General features: G+C 39.9%; 1 protein-coding gene across 6 annotated transcripts in view; it reads left to right on the plus strand.

Moving 5' to 3' along the window:
• Positions 1 to 25,690, plus strand: part of tenm3 (teneurin transmembrane protein 3) — an 824,111-nt gene that overhangs the window by 701,439 nt on the left and 96,982 nt on the right. For all 6 annotated transcript variants that reach the window (XM_038714618.1, XM_038714620.1, XM_038714619.1 and 3 more), the window contains 3 exons: positions 8,843 to 9,016; positions 10,958 to 11,022; positions 22,424 to 22,540. In XM_038714618.1, coding sequence (XP_038570546.1) covers positions 8,843 to 9,016; positions 10,958 to 11,022; positions 22,424 to 22,540 — 356 coding nt within the window. The remainder of the gene's footprint in view (positions 1 to 8,842; positions 9,017 to 10,957; positions 11,023 to 22,423; positions 22,541 to 25,690) is intronic.

Consider the following 25,690-nt stretch of genomic DNA (forward strand, 5'->3'; position numbering starts at 1 on the left):
TAGTCTTTAGTCCAAGTCTGTCTTTAAAATAAATTTGGCTAATTCAGGGACTGGACATTGGAATCATGTGGAAAATATCAAGTGTTGAAATTGAGCATAATTACAAGTTGCTTGTCCAAATTTATAAACACATTACCTTGATTAAACATTACAGTGACAACATGTGATGTGCATTTAGACTAAAATTTTAACTTTAATTCTCATTCCCTGCATCTTTCACTCACAAACTTTGAAGTTAGTGAACTGACATTAGCTTAAATGCTCTGTATTTGTATAGCGCCTTTCTAGTCTTTTTGACCACTCAAAGCGCTTTTACACTACATCTGCATTCAACATTCACACACAGAGCCTAAGTGCTTAAACATAAACTAACATTCTCACACATTCAGCCACCAGGGGAAATTCGGGGTTCAGTATTTTGCCCAAGGACACATGCAGCCTGGAGGAGTCGAGGATTAAACCGCCGACCTTCCCATTAACAGGCAACCCCCTCTACCTCCTGAGCCACAGCCGCCCCGGCCAACGTTACCCTGGAATCCAGGCTTATTCACTCATTTGCTACCACAAACTGAAAACCTTTTTTTGTGGGAAAAACTGGCTTCCAGCCAGGCTAAGCCAACGTGGCTTGCTAGCAAAGCCGCCTGACCTGGTAGCAACTTTTAAATGTTTGAGGCTTAAAGTTAGCTAACGTAATGTGGCATAAATAGCATGTGTCTCTTCAGGTTGGATGTATTCTCTCCACCTAATCTGGAGCCACAGGGCATCATTCTGTCTCCCATTACGACAGTGCATTGTATTATCCTTTCTGTTGTATTATAGTATGTATATATATCCATAGACTAAAAGCACAATTGGGTGAAAATATGACGCATTTTTTGAATTCCCAGTGGCCTATCACTAACATTTTAGTCCCGTCTCGTTTAGTCAATGAAAACAAAACATACATTTCGTCATAGTTTTTATTTAATGATGTATTTTTAGCTCGTCAGCATCTCATCTTAGTCATGGAAAACAGGTCATTGCCGAACATATTTGTCACAGTTTTCATTAATGGAATTAAGCCTGATTCACACACACACACACACACACACTGACACACCAATAGCAGCGATGAGCTACCGTGCAAGGTGCTGGCCTGACCATTGGAGCACTGTGGGGTTCATTGTCTTGCTCTAGGACACTTCAACAAAAGGACAGGAAGAGCTAGGCATAATCACAGAAACTGCATTATTGATATGAGTTCCACACGCCGGTCTAACCCAGGTTTATGTGGCTGTTTCTCTCCTCGACATTGCTGTCAGCTGACATGGTATCAGATAGGTCTGTGTGTGCATGTGTGTGTGTGTGTGTGTAGTCATGTATTACTCATATTGTGTGGACATGGATCTCTTCACACAGACACACTGTGGGGACCCTGGTAATCAACTCAGTAAGTCAACCCAGAGTTTCCCAATCCAGCTCAGGGCCCTGGGTTTCTGGATGGCAGAGAGCCTCTGTTGGCAGTGTTTATGGATGTCGGTAGTGTGATGATCAAAGCTAAGAGTTTATTGTGATTCCAAGGCACTCGAAGCTCTCCAGTCTCCACCATCTCAACGGGCTGTTGATGGAGATGTGGCAGTTTGTTGCTTGGTGACATTCAGTGGTAGGTGATTCTCTGTGCACTAGTTAGTGAAGTGGGGGATGTACTGCGATTGGTGTGAAGCCTGCGATGATTTTATCCTTATTCTTTCAACTGCTGTGTGTTGGCTATTTGACAATAAAAGTCATGCACACTGAATAAGTGGTCATTCTAACTCACTTTATATAACAGTTACTGAAAACTCATCTCGTCACCTGTGCCCAAATAGTAAAAGGTTGGGTGGTACATGACCAGTCTCTATAATGTAAAAGACAAATTCAACCTAAATTTATTATAAACCAATTCATATTCAACTTAGTTGTTAACTTAGTTGCTTAAAATATTTAGCCTTGAATAAAAAGAACAATGAAGCCGCTTCTTGTAACGGCTGCGACAGGCTCTGTGAAACAGAGTTGGGAGCAAATAAAACATAAATCTAAAAACACATTCAAAGCGGTGAGTAAGCTTACTGTCATATCTTAAAGTACAGCGAGTTTTAGTCAGTCTCTGTTCTGAAATCAGTGTACAAAAGCATCATCCCATCACCTACAGCAAACACAAGTAGTCTGCGGGATATCTTCTACAAATGGCGATGCAGTGTTTCCCACACACGGACTTGACTTGGGTGGGCCGCTCAGGTGGCGAGCCATTTTAGCATTTTGCAGAGAGACACAGATAGAGTTATCTATTACTTCACAAGGTGCGAATGTTTTACAAGCAAGGATGGAGAAAAACAGCCGAGCAGACACATACAGACAGACAGAGAGAAACAGGAAGAGGAGGGGAGTAAGATAAGGTGGAAGTAAAATTTAAACATTGAATTTGAAATAAGAAATAAGCTAGTAGAAATAGAAAATATACCCTGCTAAGACCCTCCTAAGGATGTCATCCAGGGTGCGCGGACACCGGTTTAAATGAATGTAAAACTCCTCTAATGATAAAATAAATAATAAATATATTCAAAAGTTGCCTGTACAGCCTAAAGAGCAAGTCTTCAGGAAATGAATATAAGTCACTGTTCTCTGGGAATCAGGGAATCATGACTGCAAGTGTGTGTGCGATCAAATAGCCGTGGTATCACATAGACTCTATAGTCTAGACTCTCGGCAACTGCCAAATACCTTTACCCTATACAGTATAGTGTTCTCTCTGAGCCTCGTTCACACACACTACGTGATACCGCGGCTCGCTCGCTCTCACTGTTTTAAGGCATGTGTTTGTGAGCGGACTTACACACTTTACAAATATTTACAGCCTAGAGAATAAAACACACACACACACACACACACACACACACACACACACACAGAAGCTTCTCAGTTTGAATGCCAGTACATTTTCCGTATTAGCTCCTTCTCTCCTTTCACATTCATTAAGCTCACTTCATCCCCCTCTCCCCTTTGTCGTCTGCTCCCCTTTTATTCCAGTTTCTTCTACTTCTCTCTTGCCTTTTGCTTCTTCTTTCATCTTGTTGTCCTACCTCTTCACCCTCCTTTCCTTTCTCTCCTGCACCATTCTGTTTTCTCCCTAACTTGTTGAGTGGTTGTCCATGTATTGTAACAGTTCATGAGGTGAAGTTGTCCTCCACACCAGCATATGTGTTGATGAGCAGTACATGGCTTTGACTGATAGTAGACATTTCCTTTCCACTTTATTGCTCGTTCATACTTACTTTACTAGAGGAACATGTACCTGCCAGATTACTGTGATCCCAAATATGTCTTTCCTTTCCATCACAATCACAGTGCAAAAATAGCAAAATGAACCTGAACAATGCTGAGATTAGTGAGTTGGTGAGCTAAGGATATGTTTAATCCCATCATTTTTGGCCTTAGAATGGTCACCATGGTAACTAATGGCAGCTGTTCATGAGGCTGAGTACCTGTGCCATGCTGTTAGTAACCAGGAGCAGAACAAGCACATTATCAAATTGTTGCTTACTTTAGACGTACCGCACTGTAATAGTTTTATATATGTGTATATATATATATGTATATATATATATATATATATGTTATTATACCTGTCTTCTGTCCAATTTGTCTTTTGCATATGATATACAACTATTACTGCTACTATCAAATAGTATATCAACTATGTGGTGCTGGAAGGACAACCGTTAATTTGTTGCCTCCAAACTATTCCCATTACAATGATCCACATCCCAGAAATCCATTAACATAGAGAAGAAAAAATGACACGCTGTTTTTCTGAAGACAATACATACAAAGACAATACAAAATGTCTTGTGTGTTTCTCACAATATACAGGGAAAGGGGATTGATCACGTGTATACGTGTAAAACATGTGTAAAACAGTACCTCATAAGAAAATATCAACTAAATGTCTTTTTTTGGCTTACATACAGAATGAAACACGGACACAGATTGTATTTAATTTCAGCTCCACTTTATGTTGAATGTTTTATTTGTAGCTGCAGCTGATTTTTGGAGTGACAGAATAGAAAGCTGTAGATGGAGACAAAGAGAGAGACAGTTAAGAGGTGTGTTATGGGTATTTATTGAGTACCAAGGAGATGAAAGAAGGAGAGAATGGGGAAAGACGTGCCATGAGAGTGTGAATGTCCTCATTTAGAGGTGGTAATCCCTTAACACACACACTCTCAAAGACACATCTCGTTCCCTCGGACAATCACTTGCACAGACACACACACACACCCACAGATTCATGTGTGGGCACCTGTTGTGTCAAGTGACACCCGACACAACTGGTCACTGGATTGAGCAGGCGTTGATGTCAATCTCACACATACACCTTCATATTTGGAGGCTGAAATGAAAATTTATGGTTAAAATTTTATATGACACGAGTGACCCTAGCTCTGATAAAATTAAGAGCAATGTACAAATGAAGAGCATTTGTTTAACTAAACTTGTGTCCATGAGATTTTATTCTTAAAACCAAAAAAAAAGAAAGAAATATGTTGTATCGGCAGCAAAACAACACTTAGCCTGAAGGTACCTTCAGCAGCAGCTTGTCACTACCAAAAGGATACATTAGGATACGGCCTGGTAATTCTTGCCGCCAAATTCTTTGCTTCAGAGAGGATAACACTTGAAATTTGGCCAGTATCTACATGTGTATAAATATTATGTTAATATTATGTCAATTACTAGACAAAAATCAGAAGGACTTTTTCTTTGCTGCAGTAAGGACTCAGCCTTGTACATGAGGCGCGTGCTCTGCCGACTGAGCTAAACGCGCCCCAGAAGCACTTATTTTTAAAGGTTTGCGTGGGTGCTTGCATGCTTTTACTTGTGGAGCAAAAGAACAATTAAATAGTTGCCAAAAATGTTATCACGATAAAAAGTTTCATATCTTTCGATATCGATAATTATCAGTATACGTATCAAATCGTTATTTCTTTCAAGTTTAAAGGCTGATTTTTGGAACAGTGGATCACTTCACAAATCTGAGGTAGAACATTCAAAACAATTCAACAAATATGCATGAGTAAAATTAAGTAAAAAAAAATTCAGTCCTTTTTCCTCTACAAAACAAACATCTTAATAAAGTCCTAATTCGTGTATGATTTAAGTGAATAAAATCAAACATTTATTGAATATTTATTGAACATTTGTTATATTGTTATTGTTTTATGTGAAGGCACTGATTGTGTGTATGTTGGGGGGGGGTGTATGGAGAAAAGGTTGTTGTTCATTGGCTGTTGTCACATATTGTGTTAGACATGTCGGCTGCAGTGTGTAGATCTTATATGTGTTTCTCCTTTTATCAAAGACACTAACGGCCCAGTGTAAATTTCCAGGCGCTGTTATTATTAGCTGACTACCAGATCAGTTATGGTTGACAACATGCTACTCTCAGCTAAGCATACTGTGGTTACAGTCATTTTACACTCCATTGTCATTGCTTTGTCTGTCTGCCGTCAGAGACATATAGAGTAGTTTGATTTTGGAGAGCCGTAGTCCTGGTAAAATCCCAGTGCAGCATAATGAAAACCTCATGTCTCTAATTTTACAAAAAGCCCTGCCTCCAGTACACATTCAACTCCCAGATGGATTGTTTTGACTATAACTTGCAGTGGTGATGATGAAAATACCAGGACTAATATTCTTTGATCAAAGCTGCTGATTGCTTATTTACAACCATAAAAGGTTTCTAGTTTCATGCAGAGTAAGTCTAAAAATTGCAAGGTCTGTGTTCTGTAACCTCACAATGTATGAGAGAAATGTAGTGAGAGAATAGGTAAACTGTGGTGACAGACTCTGTAAAAATGATCCTGATCCCTGTCCCTGTTATTTCAGCTAAGTGTGATTAAACTTGGCCTGTGTTTCTCTGGTGTACTAGTAAAGAACAAGAATATGATCATCAATCCAGAATTCATTTCATCATGCTCAGCTTTCCAAGCATGACGAATTGCAGACTATCAGATGGCTGTCTACCCATAAACCCTTGTGTTTTGGGGTAACGTTCTGCGGTTGGTTTGAATTACATTTGCAGCTGTATTTTCAGATATCTTGGAATGGTTTATTGGCACCAGGATTTTCCATGGTGTTTCAAATGTTCAGCTTGGAAACAACTTGATAATCACCAACAAGTTCATCAAGCAATTGATATGAAAGGGATGTTGGTGATGAGGCCGCAAAAATAGAAAAACAAAAATGAAAGCAAGAGCAAAGCTATTTCAGTTTCTCAGGGGAGACCACACTTGTTGTCAGATGTTGTTAAAATGAGTCTATTTTTAATAAGATTGTTATCAGTGGTGGCTATTTTCTGACAAAAGAAGCTTTCTGAATTTGAGTTTTTTGTTAAAGTGATAGTAAGCGATTGTAATCCAATAGACTGTGTGTTCAAGTGAATACTGCCTGCTTGCTAGCTCCGGGTTTGTGTGTGCTCTGAAAGAAAATCTGATTTTCAAACACAGCCCTGGCTCTGTAAATGGAACACAAAGAAAGCGGTGTGGTACTTGCTACACAAAATTGTTCCAGCCAATCAGCAAGATGTGGCGTTGTGCAGTGTGCACAGGAGTGATGGGGGGAGGAGGCAGTGGCAGAGAGAGTTCTATACACCCGCACATTAGAACGTGCTGGACTCCAGGCTCTGTGAAAAAGGAGAGATGGCTGGGAAACAGCCAAAGAAGAAAAGGTCTGCAGAATAAACCGAGAAGGAAGTTACATGAGCAGGCAATCCTTCTGCAGAATCACTTTCTCCCTTTAATTAGAGTTTTCTTTAATATAAACTTGCTAAAAATACGAAGTTTTACATTTGTGAGTAGTGATACATGTAGTAGTTATTTAATCTCCACCACCATCAGACATTTTGTTCTCTTTCTGTGGGTGTGAGTGTAATCTCGTGGTCACACCTGACCTCTGTGTCTGGTTCTGTCACCCTCAGTGTAAAAAAACCCACCCCACAGAGACATGAGGCAGTTTCTAATCGTGATAAATAATGAAGTGGCAGGCATGAAAGTTTACCCAAGCATTCACAGACACACTCTCTCACAAACACACACACACCAGTAAAAACAAAAATATCTCCCCTTCAAGTATTTGTAATTTTTCTTCTCAACAATCCTTCAGTTTGTTCTTACAAACTGAAAATAAAAAAACATAATCAGAGAAGCAGGGCAGGAGAGCAGGTGCGGTGTACGACTCTTAGCAAGTTTTTTGTTGTCATCGAATGAGGCGCACTTACAAGATGAATACAAGGCAGAGCATGCGATGCAAGTTGTAAGAAACACAGACTTGTGTGTCTACACCCACCCACATTGCTATTCCAATATGAAGCCTAATAATGTCACTTATTAAATGTGAGAGTGTATTTCTGTTCATGTGTGTTTGAGGTACGTACTGACCTAATTTCACCTGTGTGCGGGGGACATAAATCTGTTTACACTGTCACGCTGTGGGGCCTCGCCCCCCTTACGGGGCTACTCTGCCAGTGGTACGGGACTAGCTGAAGAAGGTGGGTCTCAAGTAGCACATATGTTAGCATTTCTGCTTGTTTACAGTGCATCCCTGTGGTGCTGTGGATTGAAACACAATCCACCCAAATTGCGTTCTGATGAGATGCATGTTAATTCCAGGAGTTGTTCATTCTGACAATCCAGTCAGGGACTTAAACCAGGGACATGGGGTAAATGGCAGAAACTGTTGGGCCCTGAGGAGCGGGACTGAACAACCTAAGTATTTTACTCATTCACAGTACTCCACTTAAAGTGAAATAATGGCTTTTCTCTGACCTTTTACTGGTAATCCTCACATTAAGTAGATACTTCTTACAGTGTTGTATGAAATAAATAATCTCCCAAAGGCTCATGTCAGATTGATGAATTGGTGGACAAAAAAATAGGTTTTCTATTAGCTACCGCAGGCAAAATACTCTACAGTACATCTAACAAAGTCAAAGAAGTACATTCAGAAATATTGCACTTATTCATCTTTTTCATTTAGGTAGATGAACATGACTGCACTTGTTAAAACGAATGTCTCTTTTTCTATTTATTACTCCCCCTTTAACTCCTGCTCTTCTGTCTTCTTCTATCTCTCTCTTCACATCTTGCCTAAAGGCAGGTATTAATTGAAGGGCTCTTGTTATAATAGGCTCTAATTGTTAATCACACAGCCTTGTTAGAGAGCAGTCTGATTGTAATTACAGATCCTCGTTAGCCGGAGTTCTGGCATTAATTAGACATTGTGACCTTGGTAATTACTGCAGTCATACATGTTCGTGTTTTTCTCGTGGAAGTTATCCCGTGGAAATACCCCAGACAGCCTTTTTTGGGAATAAAAAAATAACTGTTTGGTTTTCTATTCCTCCCTGTAATATTTAAAACATCTGCTAACCAAATAGCACAGAATATGTGTGTGTTGATTAGGCCTGTTGCTATCAGCAATCACAACAGCAGCAAAGGTTTGGCTGAGACGACACGGCTGAGAGGAGGAGATGGTCACAGGTTGGCTGTTGTCGGCCGCAGAACCACCATAGCTTACAGACAGTTACACAAGTCAAGTCACTTTAAAATGCCGTTATCTTCTTTAGTACCAGACACGTCACAGCTGTGCATACACACTTGACAAAAGTGCTGTTTTGGAAAATAAGTGCTTATTAATTATATAAATGTTATTAATGTTCAGTGCTGTTCATTGTCTGTGTATGTAAACAAAGCCAGTGTCCCAAACTAATGTACGCCTACTCAGTTCTCTGTCTCTCTCTCTCTCTCTTTTGTCTCTCGCCCTGCAGGCACTTCCTCTTTAAGACAGGTACAGGCACCACCCCTCTCTTCTCCACGGCAACTCCTGGCTACACTATGGCAACAGGCTCAGTGTACTCCCCGCCCACCCGGCCGTTGCCAAGGAATACCCTGTCCCGCTCCGCCTTCAAGTTCAAGAAATCCTCCAAGTACTGCTCATGGAGGTAAGATGGGAGCCAGAAGTCATTGCTTTACATTTACTCATTTAGCTGACGCTTTTATCCAAAGCAACCTGCAATTGCTTTATCTGTCAGAGGTCGCATCTGGAGCTACTAGGGGTTAAGTGTCTTGCTCAGGGACACACTGGTGGATGTGTCGCAGTGGGAATCAAACCCGGGTCTCCCACACCAAAGACATCTGTCTTGTCCACTGCTCCACCCCCAGAAACCAAAGTCCAGCTGTAGACTGCTTCATTTTTTGACATCAGTAAAATACAGACCAGATTCATACAAGTACCATTTTGTAGCTGAAAGACGGGGCGTTTTTTTGGACCCATTCATCTGCTGCTTGCAAAAGATTGCACATAATGACACAGTACAAGCATAATTATTAGTGCTCGGGAGGGATGGTCAGTCGAAGTGGTGCTGGCCTTTTCTTCTGTGCAATTCATTTGGATATACATTGGAATTTCTGACAAATAACAGTGGCTGTGACAGTAGCCTACCGTCCAGCCACAAAGGCAGTTAAAGTAAAAAAAAACAACAAATTGCTGCCAGATTTGACATTTTGAGAGCATGGCCCTGCACTTTTGACTTAATGTTAGTACCTGGAATTGGACAAGTCTGCTTATGGTGATTCTTGAAGAGTTTAAACAACAAGCTAGATTTTGGCCAAAATGGGGCCCAATATATTTTGACTACCATGATATGTACTTAAGTTTAACAACATGTTCAACATACTTACACTTGTAATGACAAAACTAAACAGAAGGCTCTTCTTTCGCTGTGTTTAGCTGTGTGTGATACATTACCAACCCCACGAAATGGGCCTTTCCCCAGTGAAAAGGCTCTTGATATAAATGTTTGCAGTTCTAATAAACTTTCAAGAAGCTTGGGAGCAGATAAACATTCTCAGAGGTCAGAGGTTCTAAATAGCATCCTGTCCGCCACTTCTTTCATAGAGTAAAGAGAGAGGAAATTCAGATCTTCTTCTAAGGTTTGACACAAACACACACAGTTAAAGTGATATCCCTGAATGTTAAAGCGATTTAAAGCTTATATTTATTGATGCTTTGGCAACATGGTGAAATCTGTGCTATTAGTGCTCAATGGAGGAAAAATATTTTAGGATAGTATTTTTTGTGGCTTCGTACATAGATGGTAAATGGTCTGTATTTGTATAGCGCCTTTCTAGCCTTCCAACCACTCAAAGCGCTTTAGTCTACATCACATTCACCCCATTCACATTCAGATGTGCCAACTGCTCATCAGAAATGGAAATGAACTCATTCACCGATGGAACAGCCATCGGGAACAATTTAGGGTTCAGTGACTTTCCCAAGGACACTTCAACATGTAGAGTGGGGCAGCCGGGGATCAAACAACCGACCTTCCGATAAGTGGATGAAACTGCTTTACCCACTGAACCACAGCCTCTCCAGTCATAGTGTGTATATTCACTCGTCATTCATTCAGTTGCAATTCAACAGAAAAACTACTGGTATTGGTAACAGCCTCGGTAATACATCCTATTATTCTAACGCGGGAAGGAAATATAAAATCATTAAAGACCTCACTTCGTTTGTGCCGCCATTGCTTGACCCTGCCATCTACTTTTACAGCTTCTGGTGGACAGCAGATAACTTATTTGAAGTATAGCTTATACTGTCTTAATTTTAGTAGGAAGAAAGATGCCATTTTCTAAGCTACACATTAAATGTTTTTCATGTTCATTTTGCGCAATTTCACACTGATGGTGACATTTTAATTAAATAATTAAAAGGGATGCCATGTCGACATTATTGTCATTTGCTGATAGATTGTATCATACATTGTAAAATGAAAAAAATGTAAAGCTGCAGCATTATGAAGGTTATTGAAGACACATATTACAGTATCAGTAAGGTGACTGCATCACAAAACAATTGTTTTTGGGGTTTTTTCTAGGTGTACCGCCCTCAGTGCAGTAGGACTCTCTGTACTGCTCTCTGTCCTGCTCTGTTACTGCATAGGTAAGACCGCACGCTTTCTCTGTTTGTTGTACTCTCTTTCAGTCACTCACACACACACACACACACACATTTCAAAAACAGTGCTGTGAATTTATGCACACACATTAGTCTGAAGGGTATGTTTTGCCCAGGCACAGGACAGACAAATGAGCCTTTCATTTCTGTCTTCCCTCTCCTCATCTCTCTTGCAATCTTGTCTAGCTTTCTCCCCTCTCTGGCTCTTTCTGTATCAGCCGTTCTTGTACTCTTGTTGCTGCATGCGTTCGTTTTCACTCCGTGGTAGGAGCCCATCAGATAATCAGACTGCCAGAGTTTTTCCTGATTCCTCCCTCTTACCCTCCCTCCTCTCTAATGCGCTTTAGGTGATGTGTAGGCTAATATGCAGGGCAGATTTTACGGTAAATTGTAGCTGGAAATCACTTTGGAAACATGGTTGTAATATTACAGTAAGCTGTGAAGAATTGGCAAGCTGTACCCAGGGGCGGTTTTAGTGATTTGGGGGCCCTGGGCAAGATGACTTGGAGCCCCCACTCCCCTCAGAAAGAACAGATAGAGAGACACAGACAGACAGAGAGAAAACTCACTTCACTTATTTTTATGGGATTGTTTGTAGTACTACACTGGGCAAATCAGACACACCTGTTAAATTTGAAGACATATTTTATTTAATATTGATATTTATAAATGCTTTTATATACTCATATAACAGCTTTTTTTCAAAAGCTTCTGTGCCATTTGATTCAGGGACATCATTTTTTATCTGTTTATTGCAATTTAACCACAGCAAAATGTTTATTTTGGGTTCATACCGCTGTAGTAAACCAGATTAGAGACTAATATTTGTGGGTTGTGTTTCCTGACGCTAAAAGAACTGTATTCAAAACTACTAATTTGATAAGCCACAAAAAAATAACACCCAACGGAATACAATGAGTTCACTCAGATAACTCAGGCAAATGCTGCACAACGAAACAACACACACTGGAAGAGACTTTTAAAAAGAGAGAGAATTGTGAGGCCCCCTGGCAGCCGAGGCCCCATTAAATTGCCCACCAATTTTCCCCTTGTGGTATTAATAAAGTATATCTTCTTCTTTGCTCAATGGTAAAACCGCCTATGGCTGTACCATCAGTGTTTCAACAGCATTCCATCAGAATTAACAATGAAACATTAATCATTGTCTTCATCAGTAGAAACCTGCACAATAGTGATGACAGACAAATATGTAGTTCATCATATTGTAGGAATGTTTTGTGCATAGCAGGAGTTTGCTTCCAGGGGGATGGTGAAAGGCAGGAATCAAGATTATTGTGAGATTTATTTAAATTTAGATGAACCTGACAACGGCAGTAGTGAAATGTGTTCTAACATAAAAAAAAAGCACATCTATTCTGTAGCATAGTCGGCATTTCTGCTAGTTTTTTAAAATCTCTTTTGGGAATTAGTCATATGTGCAAAACATCCCCTTTAAAATGCTACTTTAAAACATCTTGCTAATACAACATTGTTAAATATTAAACAGACCCTTCCCCTTATTCACCCTTTACTATGACTTTGATATAAGTCCAATAGGTCCACAATCAACCGTGGATGGGCATCATCTTACAATGTTAATTGTGCAGGCTCTGAGACTACTCAATGCATATTACATTATACCGCTACCTTGTATAATATATCTAATCTCATTTTAAATATTTGTACTTTCTACGAGCTACAACATTAATTTTATCGTGCAGCCCTCTGCTGTGGAATGACAGATAAATATACCTTGAGATAAAGGCTGACTTTTTTCGTGAATCCTGTGGGTCTCGGGATTCTGTTGTTGTTGTCAAAACCACCCAAACCGAGACCAAGTCATACAAGTCGTGTTTTTACATGAAAAACCCACATACAAACACTAAGAGCTGAAATAACTTTACCATCTTTACTCATCACTCCTTTTCCATCCACCTACACAATAAAATTATTTGTGCAAGATTTAGGTTTTCTGTTTGATTCTTGTCTTCAATATCTGATCCTTCGTATTTGATCTGTAGCTGTGTATTCAGCGGATAGTTCATGGAAATGGGGGAGAGTCAGAGCGGTACTTTAACGTTTTGGAGGTGTATGCAGTTGACATTAAGGTTGATTTAACTTAACTTACACATTAGCTACACAGCTGTATGCGGCTTTCTCGCCACAAGCCCTGTCCCCTCAGTTTCTCACAAAATTAATGCTGCATTATCTACTTCCCTCAATATGTTAACTAAATTAGCTTGTGCACCTAGCTAGGTGGCAAATATCTATCCAGAATGCTGTATGTTTGACACCGTAACAAAATTGAGTAGAAATGTAGTCAATTCCAAGACGAGAGCGAGACCTTCAAAAAGTGGTCAACAGGAGTGGGCGGGGCTGGAATCATAGATCAGTTCTTATATATAAATGTGCAGTTCTAATATAATTAAATGCTATTGACAGATTTATTCATTTTTTATCAGGAAGGGGAAGGTATGGGAGTCATTCTTCCGGGATTGGGGTGACACAGGAGTGGAAATCCACTCCTGTGTCACCCTCTACCTTGAACCTTGAATACAGGCATGTATAATCAAAGAATTCTTTTATCCTTAACATACTGAATAGACTGAGTCTGAGTCTGCTTAGTGTGCAACATTGGCATGCCAGCCATGGGTCTAGTATTACCTCGGGAGCAACAGCGTAATGATTTGATTTTAATCTCTTATAAATCTGCCATGTCAGTAGTTAAATAAATAAAGTAAGAATAAGACCGTGTAAGGACAAAGTATCAGAAATGCAAATCATGACGCTATCACCTAACCCTTATGTCCAAAACATAGCTCAAAGGCATAGATGTGGGTGGAATATTAGTGTGGCTTAGATAAATATTTAAAATCAATTTATTTAAATCTGTTCTTCATGGAAGCGGTTGATTTCACTGTAGTACTATATATTTGATTAAAAAGTGTGCCCTAGTCAACTATAATTTATTAGTCATTTCTTACTAACTAGTAAATCATAGAAAGTGAAGTGACAAATTTACAAAAATTAAAATCACACACATTATTGTTTTATGGTCCCATACTTTGCTAATCTTCTCACCTGTCCACATATACAGCATCATACAGTTTAATAGCAATGGCACATGTTTCAGGGTCAGCTGATCTACTTGAGGAAAGCGTGTTGCAGATGATTAAAGTTAGCAATCCTGTATGGTATTAATGACTTAAATCAGATTAATAAATAATGCATATTCTGAGAAAATATTAGACATGATTAAATTGTTTTTAAAGGCCCTGCACGTGTTTTCATTCATTTGGGTTGATTCATCATGGGAAGTCCAGGCCTATGGTAGCATGGATTTAATTCCTCGGGAGACTGGGCTTAAAATAACATTTCACTTTCCATGTAACAAATCAGAAGGATGACCATTTTAACAGGTGCAAAACACAGCAAAGTGTAAATAGACCTTTTTTCACAACAGACATTTTGACAATCGTTTGTTGTGGCTGCACACCACGCTGTTCCCAGCTAGTACACATGCTTAATGATCGGCCTTGTTGAAGATACACGAAAACGTTTCATCCCTTATCCAGGAGACTTCTTCAGTTCTGACTGACTGTTAGGGAAACTCAGCTATTTAATCTCTGTGGAGTTGTCTAAATGATCGATACCACTGGTTCGTTGGTGCTCCTGGATGTTGTAACAACAGTCATTATCGGACCACCCGGTGCCAGGTCTGACAGACCATGGTGGCATCCTCACCTTAGACCTAACCGGCGGGTTGTTTAGATGTCTGTTTCTAAGCAGGCTATAATTTCACCAGCTATAGCTATGTATTTGATAGATAAAGAAAAAACAGCATAAGAAGGATAATGACATGAGTGAGGGAGCATCGATGGGGGAGAGATAACGACGGTCGTGGGTGTGTAAGTCACTGTCTGTGTGTGAGAGAGAGAAAAAGAGAGAGCGCTCCAGGTCTTTATTGTCATAGCGTAGGCTAACTTAAACAGCAAGTTATCATTACCAAAACATTGTTTTTAACTTCGTTATGGTTAGGCTAGTAGTCCCAAGTGCAGGACTAAGAGAGTGAGGAGACTGGAGTTAGATAAGAGAGGAATAATTATTGCATACTGAGCCAGGGATAAGCGAGGCAGAGTGGAAGACTAGATACTGCTTTGCAGAGCAGGGGGGAAACTAGAGCTGAGAGTCCAGACTGTGAGAGGCTGAGCCGAGCAGGTCCAGAGCAGAGTACGGGAATAGTTTGGCTCAGAGACCTCAGTATTTGTTTGGGGGGAGCTGAGGACAAATGATTAAAAGTCAGCACTCAGCTTTAATCAGCAATGTTAAAAAACACAAACCAAGCTAGAAGTCTTGCTGTAGTCATGGACTCAGACCTGAATTGACAGCCACATTAAGACTATTACAAAGTCGGCCTACTGTCACCTGAATAATACATCAAGGATCAAAGGACTTATGTCTCAGCTGGACCTGGAAAAACTTCAAAAAATCCATGCATTTATCTTCAGTTGACTCGACTACTGTAACGGTGTCTTTACCGGTCTCACTAAAGAATCGTATCAGCTAAGACCAACAAAGTGGATCACAGTTTGAGGTCTTTAGACGGACTTCCTGTCTGTCAAAGAATTTATAATAAAACACTGATGGTTTATAAAGCACTGAATTGTTTATGGCCAAAATACATTTCTGATTCTCTACTACATGTCTGCTTTCTGGCCCCCAGAGTCAAAACTAAACATGAAGAAGCAGCGTTCAGTTTTAATGCTCCATAAATCTGGAACAAAGCGGGTCTGCTGCAACTGTCAGTTCTTTTAAATCAAGGCTAAAGACTTTTCTTTTAGCTGCTGCCTTTTTTTATATTAAATTTAAAACTTGATTTATAGCTTACACTGAACTGTAACTTTTATTCTCCTGTTTTATCTTGTTTTTATTTTCTATTGAACTCCTTTTCAGTTGTATTGTGTGTGTATATATATTCATTTCTCTACCATAAGCCGTCTCCAAAGGCGTTTCTGTTCAGTTCAGTACATCCAACCGGCCTCACAACCGCAGACCACGTGTAACAACACCAGCCCAGGACCTCCACATCCAGCATCTTCACCTCCATGATCATCTGAGACCAGCCACCCAGACAGCTGCTGCAACAGTCAGTTTGCATGACCAAAGAATTTCTACACAAACTGTCAGGAACCGTCTCAGGGAAGCTCATCTGCATGCTGGTCGTCCCCCGTACGCCCCCAATACAGTGAAACTGCACATTTTCGAGTGGCCTTTTATTGTGGCCAGCCTAAGGCCTTTTATTGTGGCCAGCCTAAGGCCTTTTATTGTGGCCAGTCTAAGGACCCATCCACACTACTGCGTTTTTGAATTAAAACGGAGACCTTTCGCTACGTTTTCACCTCCCGTCCAGACTACAACGATGAAAACGAAGACCTAAAACCGAGAACTTTGGAAACGCTGCCGACCTGTTTTGCGTTTCAAAACTCGTTTTAGTGAAGACCGGCCAAAACGGAGGACTTTAAAAATTATGACGCAGCCGCTCACGCTCATTGGGTATTGCAAAGCAGAAACACGATGCTGCTGACCGGGTTTTTGACATCATATTTTTATTTAAATATTCTGTACCGTGCAAATAACACTCATCTGCCTACACTTGCAACCTCTCCCAGTCTGTTTTCTGCCGCCACACTCCCATGTTACATTCAGTAACAGTCCCAGCTCGTTATTGATCCATGTAACTAAGAAAAAAAACTGGTCTGATGCTTCGTCTGTATTTATTTATTCTTTTGCCAAATCTTCTGTAACTACGGAATAGACCATCTGCTTCATGTTTACACCGGCACCAGAACGGGGCCTAGCTGTGCGTTTTCAGTCGTTTTAATGTAGACGCAGATCAACTCCAAAACGCAGTGGAAACGCTGGTGTGGACGGAGATCGTATTCATCGAGTAGTGTGGATGGGGCCTAAGGCACACCTGTGCAGTACCCATGCTGTCTGATCAGCATCTTGATACGCCACATCTATGAGGTGGATGGATTATCTCGGCAAAAGAGAAATGCTCACTAACACAGATTTTGACAGATTTGTGAACAATATTTGAGAGAAATAGGCTTTTTGTGTACATAGAGAAAGTCTTTGAGTTCAGCTCTTGATGAATGGGGGCAAAAACAAAAGTGTTGCGTTTATAATTTTGTTCAGTTTATATATATTCTATGCTATGTTGCTTTTGTATTTTATGTAAAACTCTTTGAATTGCTTTGTTGTTGAAATGTGCTAGACAAATAAACTTGCCTTGCCTAAGGTAATTTGAATCAATTTACACTGTCTGCCATAGCACTGTGATGGATGGATGTTCTGTATATTTGATGCCAAATTACCATGACCTCCATGTAACAAGAATCTTACATAGTTTTAAAGTTTTCAGCCTAACTCTAGATGTTTTGTTTTTTTTTACCTTCCTTAAATCCACAACTAAATTTCTCTGAAATGTTCTGTTAATTCCCAAATTACCTAAAAAGGTTCTTTTACAGAGAGCCAGTCTTGTATGACGGTTACCATGGCCAATAATCCACTTACTTTATCACACAGATACACAGACACACACAGACACGCACACAGGCTCCTGTCGATTAGCCAGCACTCTCCCATGACCCTTTATTCCTATCCTCACCAAGAAGGGCTGTGGGTAACGAGCTAGCGCAGCATGGCTCTAATTTAATGAGGCAGGGAGGTATCAATGTGCATTGAGTGTATGTGTTGGATAGGGGGTGCTTGGGGGGTCCGCGGCAGGGGTTTCTTTCACTACATGTTCCCAAGTTGAATGACTAATTGGTCCTTGACATCCACCCATCCATGGGTAGATGTCCGATGTTCCATTAAAGCCTGCTACCACGGATGTATCCTTTTTAATGTCCTGCTTCGTTAAAATTAAGAAAGAATGTCAACATTTCCTGCAGTTTAATAACTCCAAATCAGAAATAATTATTACTACCTCTTCACCAGCACTTGCAGTATCAAGAATCTTTCTAGTCCGGGTGCCTTATCTAATAATCTTAAAAAGAGGCCCATAGCCTAGGGGTTATTTTTGACTCAGTATTGTCTTTTGAGGATGGACTCAACTGAGACATTTAACAAAGATCAGGGTGTTCTTTCATCCGCAGAGCTAGAAAAGGTCATCCATGCTTTTATCTCCTTGGCTATTGCGATGCACTTTATTCTGGTATCAGCAGGCAAAGCATCCAGATACTGGAACTTATACAAAACGCAGCCAGGCTTTTAGCACCATATCCTTGCTGCCCTTCGCTGGTTACCTGGGAGATTTAGAATTGATTTTAAGATTTTACTGCATTTTTATGGTAAGGCTCCTGCTTGTTTCTGTGAGCTGCTAACTCTCTATGAGTCTGATTACTGATTGATATCCTCCGGCAGGGCCGTATAAGTTGTACCAAAATCTCGACTTGGGACTCGGCCCTTTGCTGTTGAGGCCTCTAAGCTGTCCCTGCCCCTGTGGATCTCAGGCAGGCAAAATCAGTATCGCCATTTAAATCTCTTTGGAAAACTCACTTTTATTTGACGCCCTTTTCATAACTGATGGTACTGCTGTATTTATTTTATCTTGTTTGAAAGCTCAAGTTTTGGATATCAGTTACTTTTATTATTTGTTTGGATTCTAAATAGGGTCCATGAGCCAGCATCCTGATTGTTACCCCCCACCCCCCGCAAAAAAAAAACTCGGACTTCTCTTCTTCCCACACTCAAACACACCTACAGCTCTGGTCTCTCACTGTAAACAGTGCCCCGCTCTCTCTCTCTCTCTCTCTCTCTCTCTCTCTCTGCTACCCTGACTTTCTCCATCAGCAGTATGTTTTATAAAGTCGCCTCAATTTTTCTGTATTTTTCCGCCCACGATCGGTTATCACGGCAGCAGGTGAGCCGCGTGTCGGGCTTGTTAATGACATAGCCAATCGCTGCACTCTGTGTGTTCACTGCTGCTTTACCTGGTCCGTGCTAATAAAACATCCACTGTGTCCAAGACATGCAACGAAATAGGCTACCAAGTTTTGTTGCAGAGTGAAACCACATGCCTTTATAAGATGACCACTTTTAGTCTTAGCAGCTCTGACAACAAACTCACATCAGAAATGTCGCGATGTAGGTAATTGCTCTAAAGAATGATTCACCGCTGTGCTATATACTGTGTGAACACTCATTTAGGAGTTGACATTATATTCTCAGGAGATGTCTCACATCTTTTTTCTTCCTGTAGCATACGCTCCAGTGTGTATACTATCCCATTATGTCATGCAAGTGAAGAGAATCCATGCAAATGTGAACATTTTATTCAACATATATTTTCAATGGCACTAAAAAATGTCATAATATTGTGAACTAACTTAAATTTGCAAACTGTAGCTGCAGAACTAAGAGAAATAAGTCACCTGAGCGCAGTTTCGTTGCCCATTCGCCAGGTGTTGCTCCCCAGCAATCATTCCCCGCCGGGTCCCCCTGCCCCTGACCTGAAAACCTCCAGCGCTTGAGTACAGATGTAAACCTAAACATACACTCTGAGTTCACAGTACATGCAGAGTGAGCTAATTTGACCAGTAGCTGCAGGTTAACTGAGCTAATTAGATAATGAGAGCTAGTTAGCAGCAGTTAGTTGATTTGCCACAGCAACAAGTAAAGCTATGTGTCCATCAGGGCAGGGCAGGGGTGGGAACATCAGAGAGTAAACTAGAATACATCATTGAATAAAATTGTGCAGTAATCAGTGGGGCCCGGTCCCAGAAACACTATTTTCAGCAGAGTCAATTAAGAAAGCTTTTCATTAGTCACTAAATTAATACAGCCGCCCCGGTGCAGGATGATTCATCAACATTTTAAAATCGCTTTCCAGGAAATGACACACACCTCACCGATATCACTGACGCTCGGAAGATGCGTACCAATGATCTTCTGAGCAATTTTAATCACCCGCTGCACATAATTGTATGTTTCTGTAAAAATCCACTGAGCATCTTTGATACTCTTTTGTCTTTATTTGCATATTTTGTATTAAAGTCATCCAAAAGTAACTAAAAGTAATCAGGTTAGATTACTTTTATTTTGTGGTACTTTATCGAAACTCTTAACGCAGCAACACACCTACCTCACACAATTAGCCAAACAGTACATTTTCTGCTCAAAACACATGTACACTTGTACATTTTAAAATTCAAAAATCAATAAAATCATGGCACAACATTTGATGGCATTACTGAAACTGTATTACTTATATTTCAGTTTTACCTGCCTACAGTAGACAATGAAATCCATTGTTTTTTGAAATTCAGTTTCCTTTTACTGTAAACCACCCTACATTTTTGGCTTGAGGGGTTGAATGTGTGCATTTTTGGCATTTATGTAAAAGTCGTCTTTACTTTATAGAATGTCCATCCATCCATCGTCAACCGCTTATCCTGCGTACAGGGGGGCTGGAGCCAATCCCAGCTAGTGTAGGAAAAAATGTAAGTGACAGAATTACAGAAGTAAAAGCTTTATTAGCAACATGAAATGGCAGCCAGGGATTAACATGTGGTAAAATACTGTCAAATACGTTTACGTTCCTTCTCGGCCACTATGCTCCTCCTATGAACACCGTCTGGCTCTGTCATCCCTACACAGTCCCGGCTGTTCTCATCTGTAACATCACGATGGTGAAGCAAACTACCACGTGCCATCAGAGCAGGTGAATACGGTATTTACCTTATTGATGCTCGGCGTGCTAATAACTCTTAGGTTTATTGTCACTTGTAGATCTCTTACTGTATTGATGCTTGTATGTTGTTTTCAAATGTAAGTCACTTTGGATAAAAGTGTTAAATGTAAATACACAATTACATTGAAACAAAAAAATATATCTAGATATAGATATCCTCATTTCTAACATGGTGTGTGCAAGCATTTGTAAATAACACAAAAAACATCCATAGTTTTGGTATTGGGTAAGCTTGTATGTGAAGAAAAACTTTCAGAAATGGGTTAAATGACTGCATATTCTGTGGAAACAACGTGAATGGTGTTAATGGTGTGGTATGAACAGACTGATCTGGGGCTAACTGTGTTTGGACTTTTGAAAATGCGAGTACAGATTGGACAAAATGATGTTAGCGGTTGTGAAAAACTGTAAACCATCTTCTAAACGTGTTTTTCTTTTCAAATAGACTGCTGGGTGCATGGTAGTTCTAAATGTAAGTGGCGTTACAGCAAAGGGGGACGCTGACCAAAGCCCGCTGAGAACCAAGCTCGAACAGAAAGAGAGCAGTAAAGTTAATTACCCCTATGGTTCCTTTTGTAAAATGCCCATCAGCATCTGACACTCAGCATAATTCAACAGACGCCATGCAAAATATAGAAGTGAATGAAAGTTTAAGGAGGGAGGTGTGGTGGGGTTACTGTTCTGTCTGCTTTACACCAATTTATTCCATGGCCTCAGAAAAATCTGGATACATCTCTGTTAAGATGCAAGGAGGAGGAGGCAGCTAGCAAGTGAGCGGATTACACACCCAAGGGCGCGTGCACACGCACGCACACACACGCAGATAGAGAAAGAGAGTAAACATGTAGGTGGGTTAGATGAATAAATTGTGTTATGTCAGATTAACTGCTGGAGGCTTCCATTGATGCGAACACTCAGTCTGTCTTTCTCTAGGTACTGCTGTGTGTGTGTGTGTGTGTGTGTGTGTGTGTGTGTGTGTGTGTGTGTGTGTGTGTGTGTGTGTGTGTGAGTGTGAGAGAGAGAGAAGTGAGAGACAGAAAAACTGGTTGTGTCAGTTGTGTGTGGCTAGATATTTGTTTAAACTGTATGTGTTTCCATATGGGCTAGTGTGTGTGTGTGTGTGTGTGTGTGTGTGTGTGTGTGTGTGTGCGTGTGTGTGTGTGTGTGTGTGGAATGTGCAGTTGCCCATTTAATTTGCATACCTAGCCTGTGAGCTTCCAAAAGCATACTGCTAATGCTCAGTATGTCTAACACAGCCCTGAGTGCACAGGCAAACACACACACACACATTCACTTTTCTCTCTTCTTCTGTCTATTTGTGACCCAGATGCACATATTTTATATTTTTTCTTTTATCCCCTAATCTTATTTATCTTTTTATCCCTCCATCATTTCACATCTTTTTCCCCCTCCCTTTCTATCTTCTTTCTTTTTCTCTCCACCTTCCATTACTTTTGTTGTTCGCCATTCCTTTTTGCATTATCTTCCCTTTGTTGTTCTCTTCACTGTCCTTCCTTTGCCATCATTTCATTTCTCTTCATTTCTACCTCCTTTTCATTTTGCACACTGTATTAACCTCCCTGTCTTTCTCTCCTTATTTTCTCCTCCTTTCCCTCCTCCTCTCTGCAGCTATGCACCTGTTTGGTCTAAACTGGCAGCTTCAGGAGAGTGAGGGATATGGAGCATTTGAAAACGGAGGGGGAAGAGATACAACTCCCAACACCTTTATGGTGTCCACAGACAATGGTGAGATCCTGCTTGAACACACTGTGATCCTTCTTCTGACAGGAAAGCCAATCAGTGATATGAGAAAAGTTGGCAAAAAGCTTTTGAAATGTCCATGAAGCAGTAAGGAGAAAGCCATTTCACATCACTTGAAAATATAGAAGTCTCTCTAGATGCCTGAGGGAAACCTCAGCTGTAGTATTGACATTTTTTATTTGTCATTTTACAACACAGGGTTGCAGACTTGCTCTACAGGTTATAGCCCTTTTATGCTACACACACAACATATACTGTATACATTATAAAAGTGTAAATAAAATAAATAAAACCAAAGATATTTACATAAATCTATATATAAATATACATGTATACGCCCAGAAAGAAATACTTTTATAGTGCATTGTTTGAATTTTCATCTGGGCGGATGTAAACAACAGCAACAAGATCGTTTTTGTTATCTGCCTTCATTAACACTAACAACCACGCCCACGCTGGTTATCAACACGGTAAATCAACCCAGGGTTTCCCAATCCAGCCATGAGCGCGTTCACATAAAAGGGCTGGTGTTTGCAGCAGATGACAAATCACAAAAACAGACAAGTCTACTGGCAGCAGAGCGTCATATTTTACAAACCAAGAGCAAGCTATAAGAAGTGAAACAGCACAGCTGCAGCTGCCAACTGCAGGAAAGATTCAACAGGCTGAGGATTATAATATTTATTTTCTTTGCTCTTGTGAAAGCATTTTTAACATTGTTTTGAAAAGTGCTCTATAAATAAAGATTATTATTATTAGTATTATGATATGAACGTGTTGCTCAGCTGTATGTCGGCGTTTCGACATTAAAAGCACTGAATAAGTGGTTGGTCAACTCACTTTCAAGATCAAGTCATTTCAATAATCACATTAATTTATTTAACACGCTCAAAAATGTTCGTAACATTGTTCTAAATTAACTTCATTAGGCAGTGAAAGTCAAAAATCCAATCACGCCATAAAAAGTGACAAATTTAGGTGAAAGATCTCAACCACAGCTTCAGTTTAAAAGTTACTAAAAAAACTCACCTCATCAGCTGTGCCCACATGCTGTATATAAAGATGGGGTGGTACATGAACAGTCTCACTAATAAAAGAAACAAATGCAACCTAAAGTTATAATAAACAAATACATATTCAACTTAACTTAATTACCAAAATATCTGCTCGTAATATTTAGCCCCACAGAAAAAGAAAAATGAAACCATTTCTTGCAACGGCTGCAACAGGCTGTGTGAAACAGACTTATACTAAAATAAATCTTAAAACACATTCAAAGCAGCGAGTAGACTTTTACAAGCAATGTATTTTAATAAAGAAAATTACAATTATAAAGTTAATGCTTATTTTACTAAACAAAGATCTCCTCTTATTTGTGAAGACTTACAAATGAATTTTAAAGTAATTGTATTCAAGTAATCCCCTCTACTAATTTAATTTCTTTGCTTTTATTTGTGGCAATCCTGTTTTCAGATGTAGGGATTGAAATTTTGTATCCAATGAAGTGTGAAAAAAACGTTGATAAAAAATGTACACTTTATTTACTTTAATTTCAGCGGTGTAAACAAACACACTTAGCGATTTGCCATTTGCAACGGTGTAACCATGACAACACCGTCAAAGTTTTGTCGCGAGCTGAAGGCCCAAATCCGATAGAATAATGTGGGTTCTTATTTATGTTTTAAGTGTTTGTGTACTATTACAGGGCAAATAAATGTCTTTCAAGATCAGTTACGTATTAAATTTGCAAATATTCATTTCTAATGGACACTGCTCCGCATGATGAAGACCCCATATTAAAACATGCTAACCCTTCTCCACATGGATGAAAGTATTAACACAACCTCATGCTAATTAATATTGTTATTATTTATATGAGATATATATATATATATATATATATATATAATAATAGAATAATACTAGAAGGAAAGTGTGTTTGTGTGTCAGATGCATGGTAGAAAGAATGTGCGTGTGTTTGTTTGATCAGCATCGTGCACAAGCATGGACATACGTGTTGCAGACAAGAAAGCACAATAAAGCGGCAGCTTTAAAGTTCTCTCCACTGTGTGTGGTTGTGATTAAGGCCAAATCGAATTATATTCATGTGATCTGTGTAACGGTGCCGCGTTAGAAATATATGCATGCGAAGTCTCTGTAACACAATAACCTCACCTTCACCATGAAACGATCAGTACATGTAGGCCTACCTTGATCAAAAGCTAACAGTACTGTGCCAATTAGCCAAGCATCGTTACACTGTTGAGTTAAGCGAAGCTGTACAATACCCGGGTACGTCTCCAGTTCATAAAGGAAGAAAAGCAGGTTACGGAACCGTTGTGGATTCAGTGAAGGCGGTAAGAATCGTGGTTCCTGGAAGGCTTTTGAAGATTAGCCTGAAAATGTAGGGAATGGGGAAGTGATAAACTTAACGCTTCCCTTCCATTGACAAAGCTTTTAAGATCCTTCCATGGCAATAAACTGTCAGCAGCTCCAGACCACTCCGCTCTCTCAAAGATGGAACATGCTAAAAAAAAAAGAGTAAAAGGACTCTGGTCAACATATGTGATGGTAGCTCGCTCTCATTGGTCACATTTGATTGATTAATTAAGAGAAATTAAGAACAGAATAAGAATGAAGAGGAGGCAGAAACTGTGCTTCTTCCTCTGTTGAACAGTATTACTGTCGTCCTCTATGGCTCCTGCAGATGTTAGAAACAAAAGGGCCTGCCCCTGCTGACAGTGTGTGTGTGTGTGTGCAGCTCATATTAGTGTAACAGATGTGCGTAACGTTTAGACTGCCATAAATATTACACGCACACACGCACACATCTGAGGCAGTGTTGCTTTACTGTCCAGATGTCATGACTTAAGCTGTTAAAGTTCAGTGTTCTGAACAGGAAAAGCCTTTGAAATTACAAACTTTGAACAGCAGTGGAACCAGTCCAGGTCCACAGTACACACACACTGGATGGAAACTAAAGGCGTAAATTACAGTGAATCCCAACTGAGATAACTGTGAGTGAAGTTTTCTAATTTACCCTGGACAGAACATTACCTTAACTAGCCTAATATTAACCAAACTTGTAATATGAATAACCTATGCAAACCCTTGGGTAAGTAATTCTTTTCGTTT

This window comes from Micropterus salmoides, unplaced genomic scaffold (assembly GCF_014851395.1).
Source record: "Micropterus salmoides isolate LMB-PRFRI ecotype aquatic unplaced genomic scaffold, ASM1485139v1 Ms_hic_scaffold_12, whole genome shotgun sequence".
In the NCBI taxonomy this organism is placed as follows: domain Eukaryota; kingdom Metazoa; phylum Chordata; class Actinopteri; order Centrarchiformes; family Centrarchidae; genus Micropterus; species Micropterus salmoides.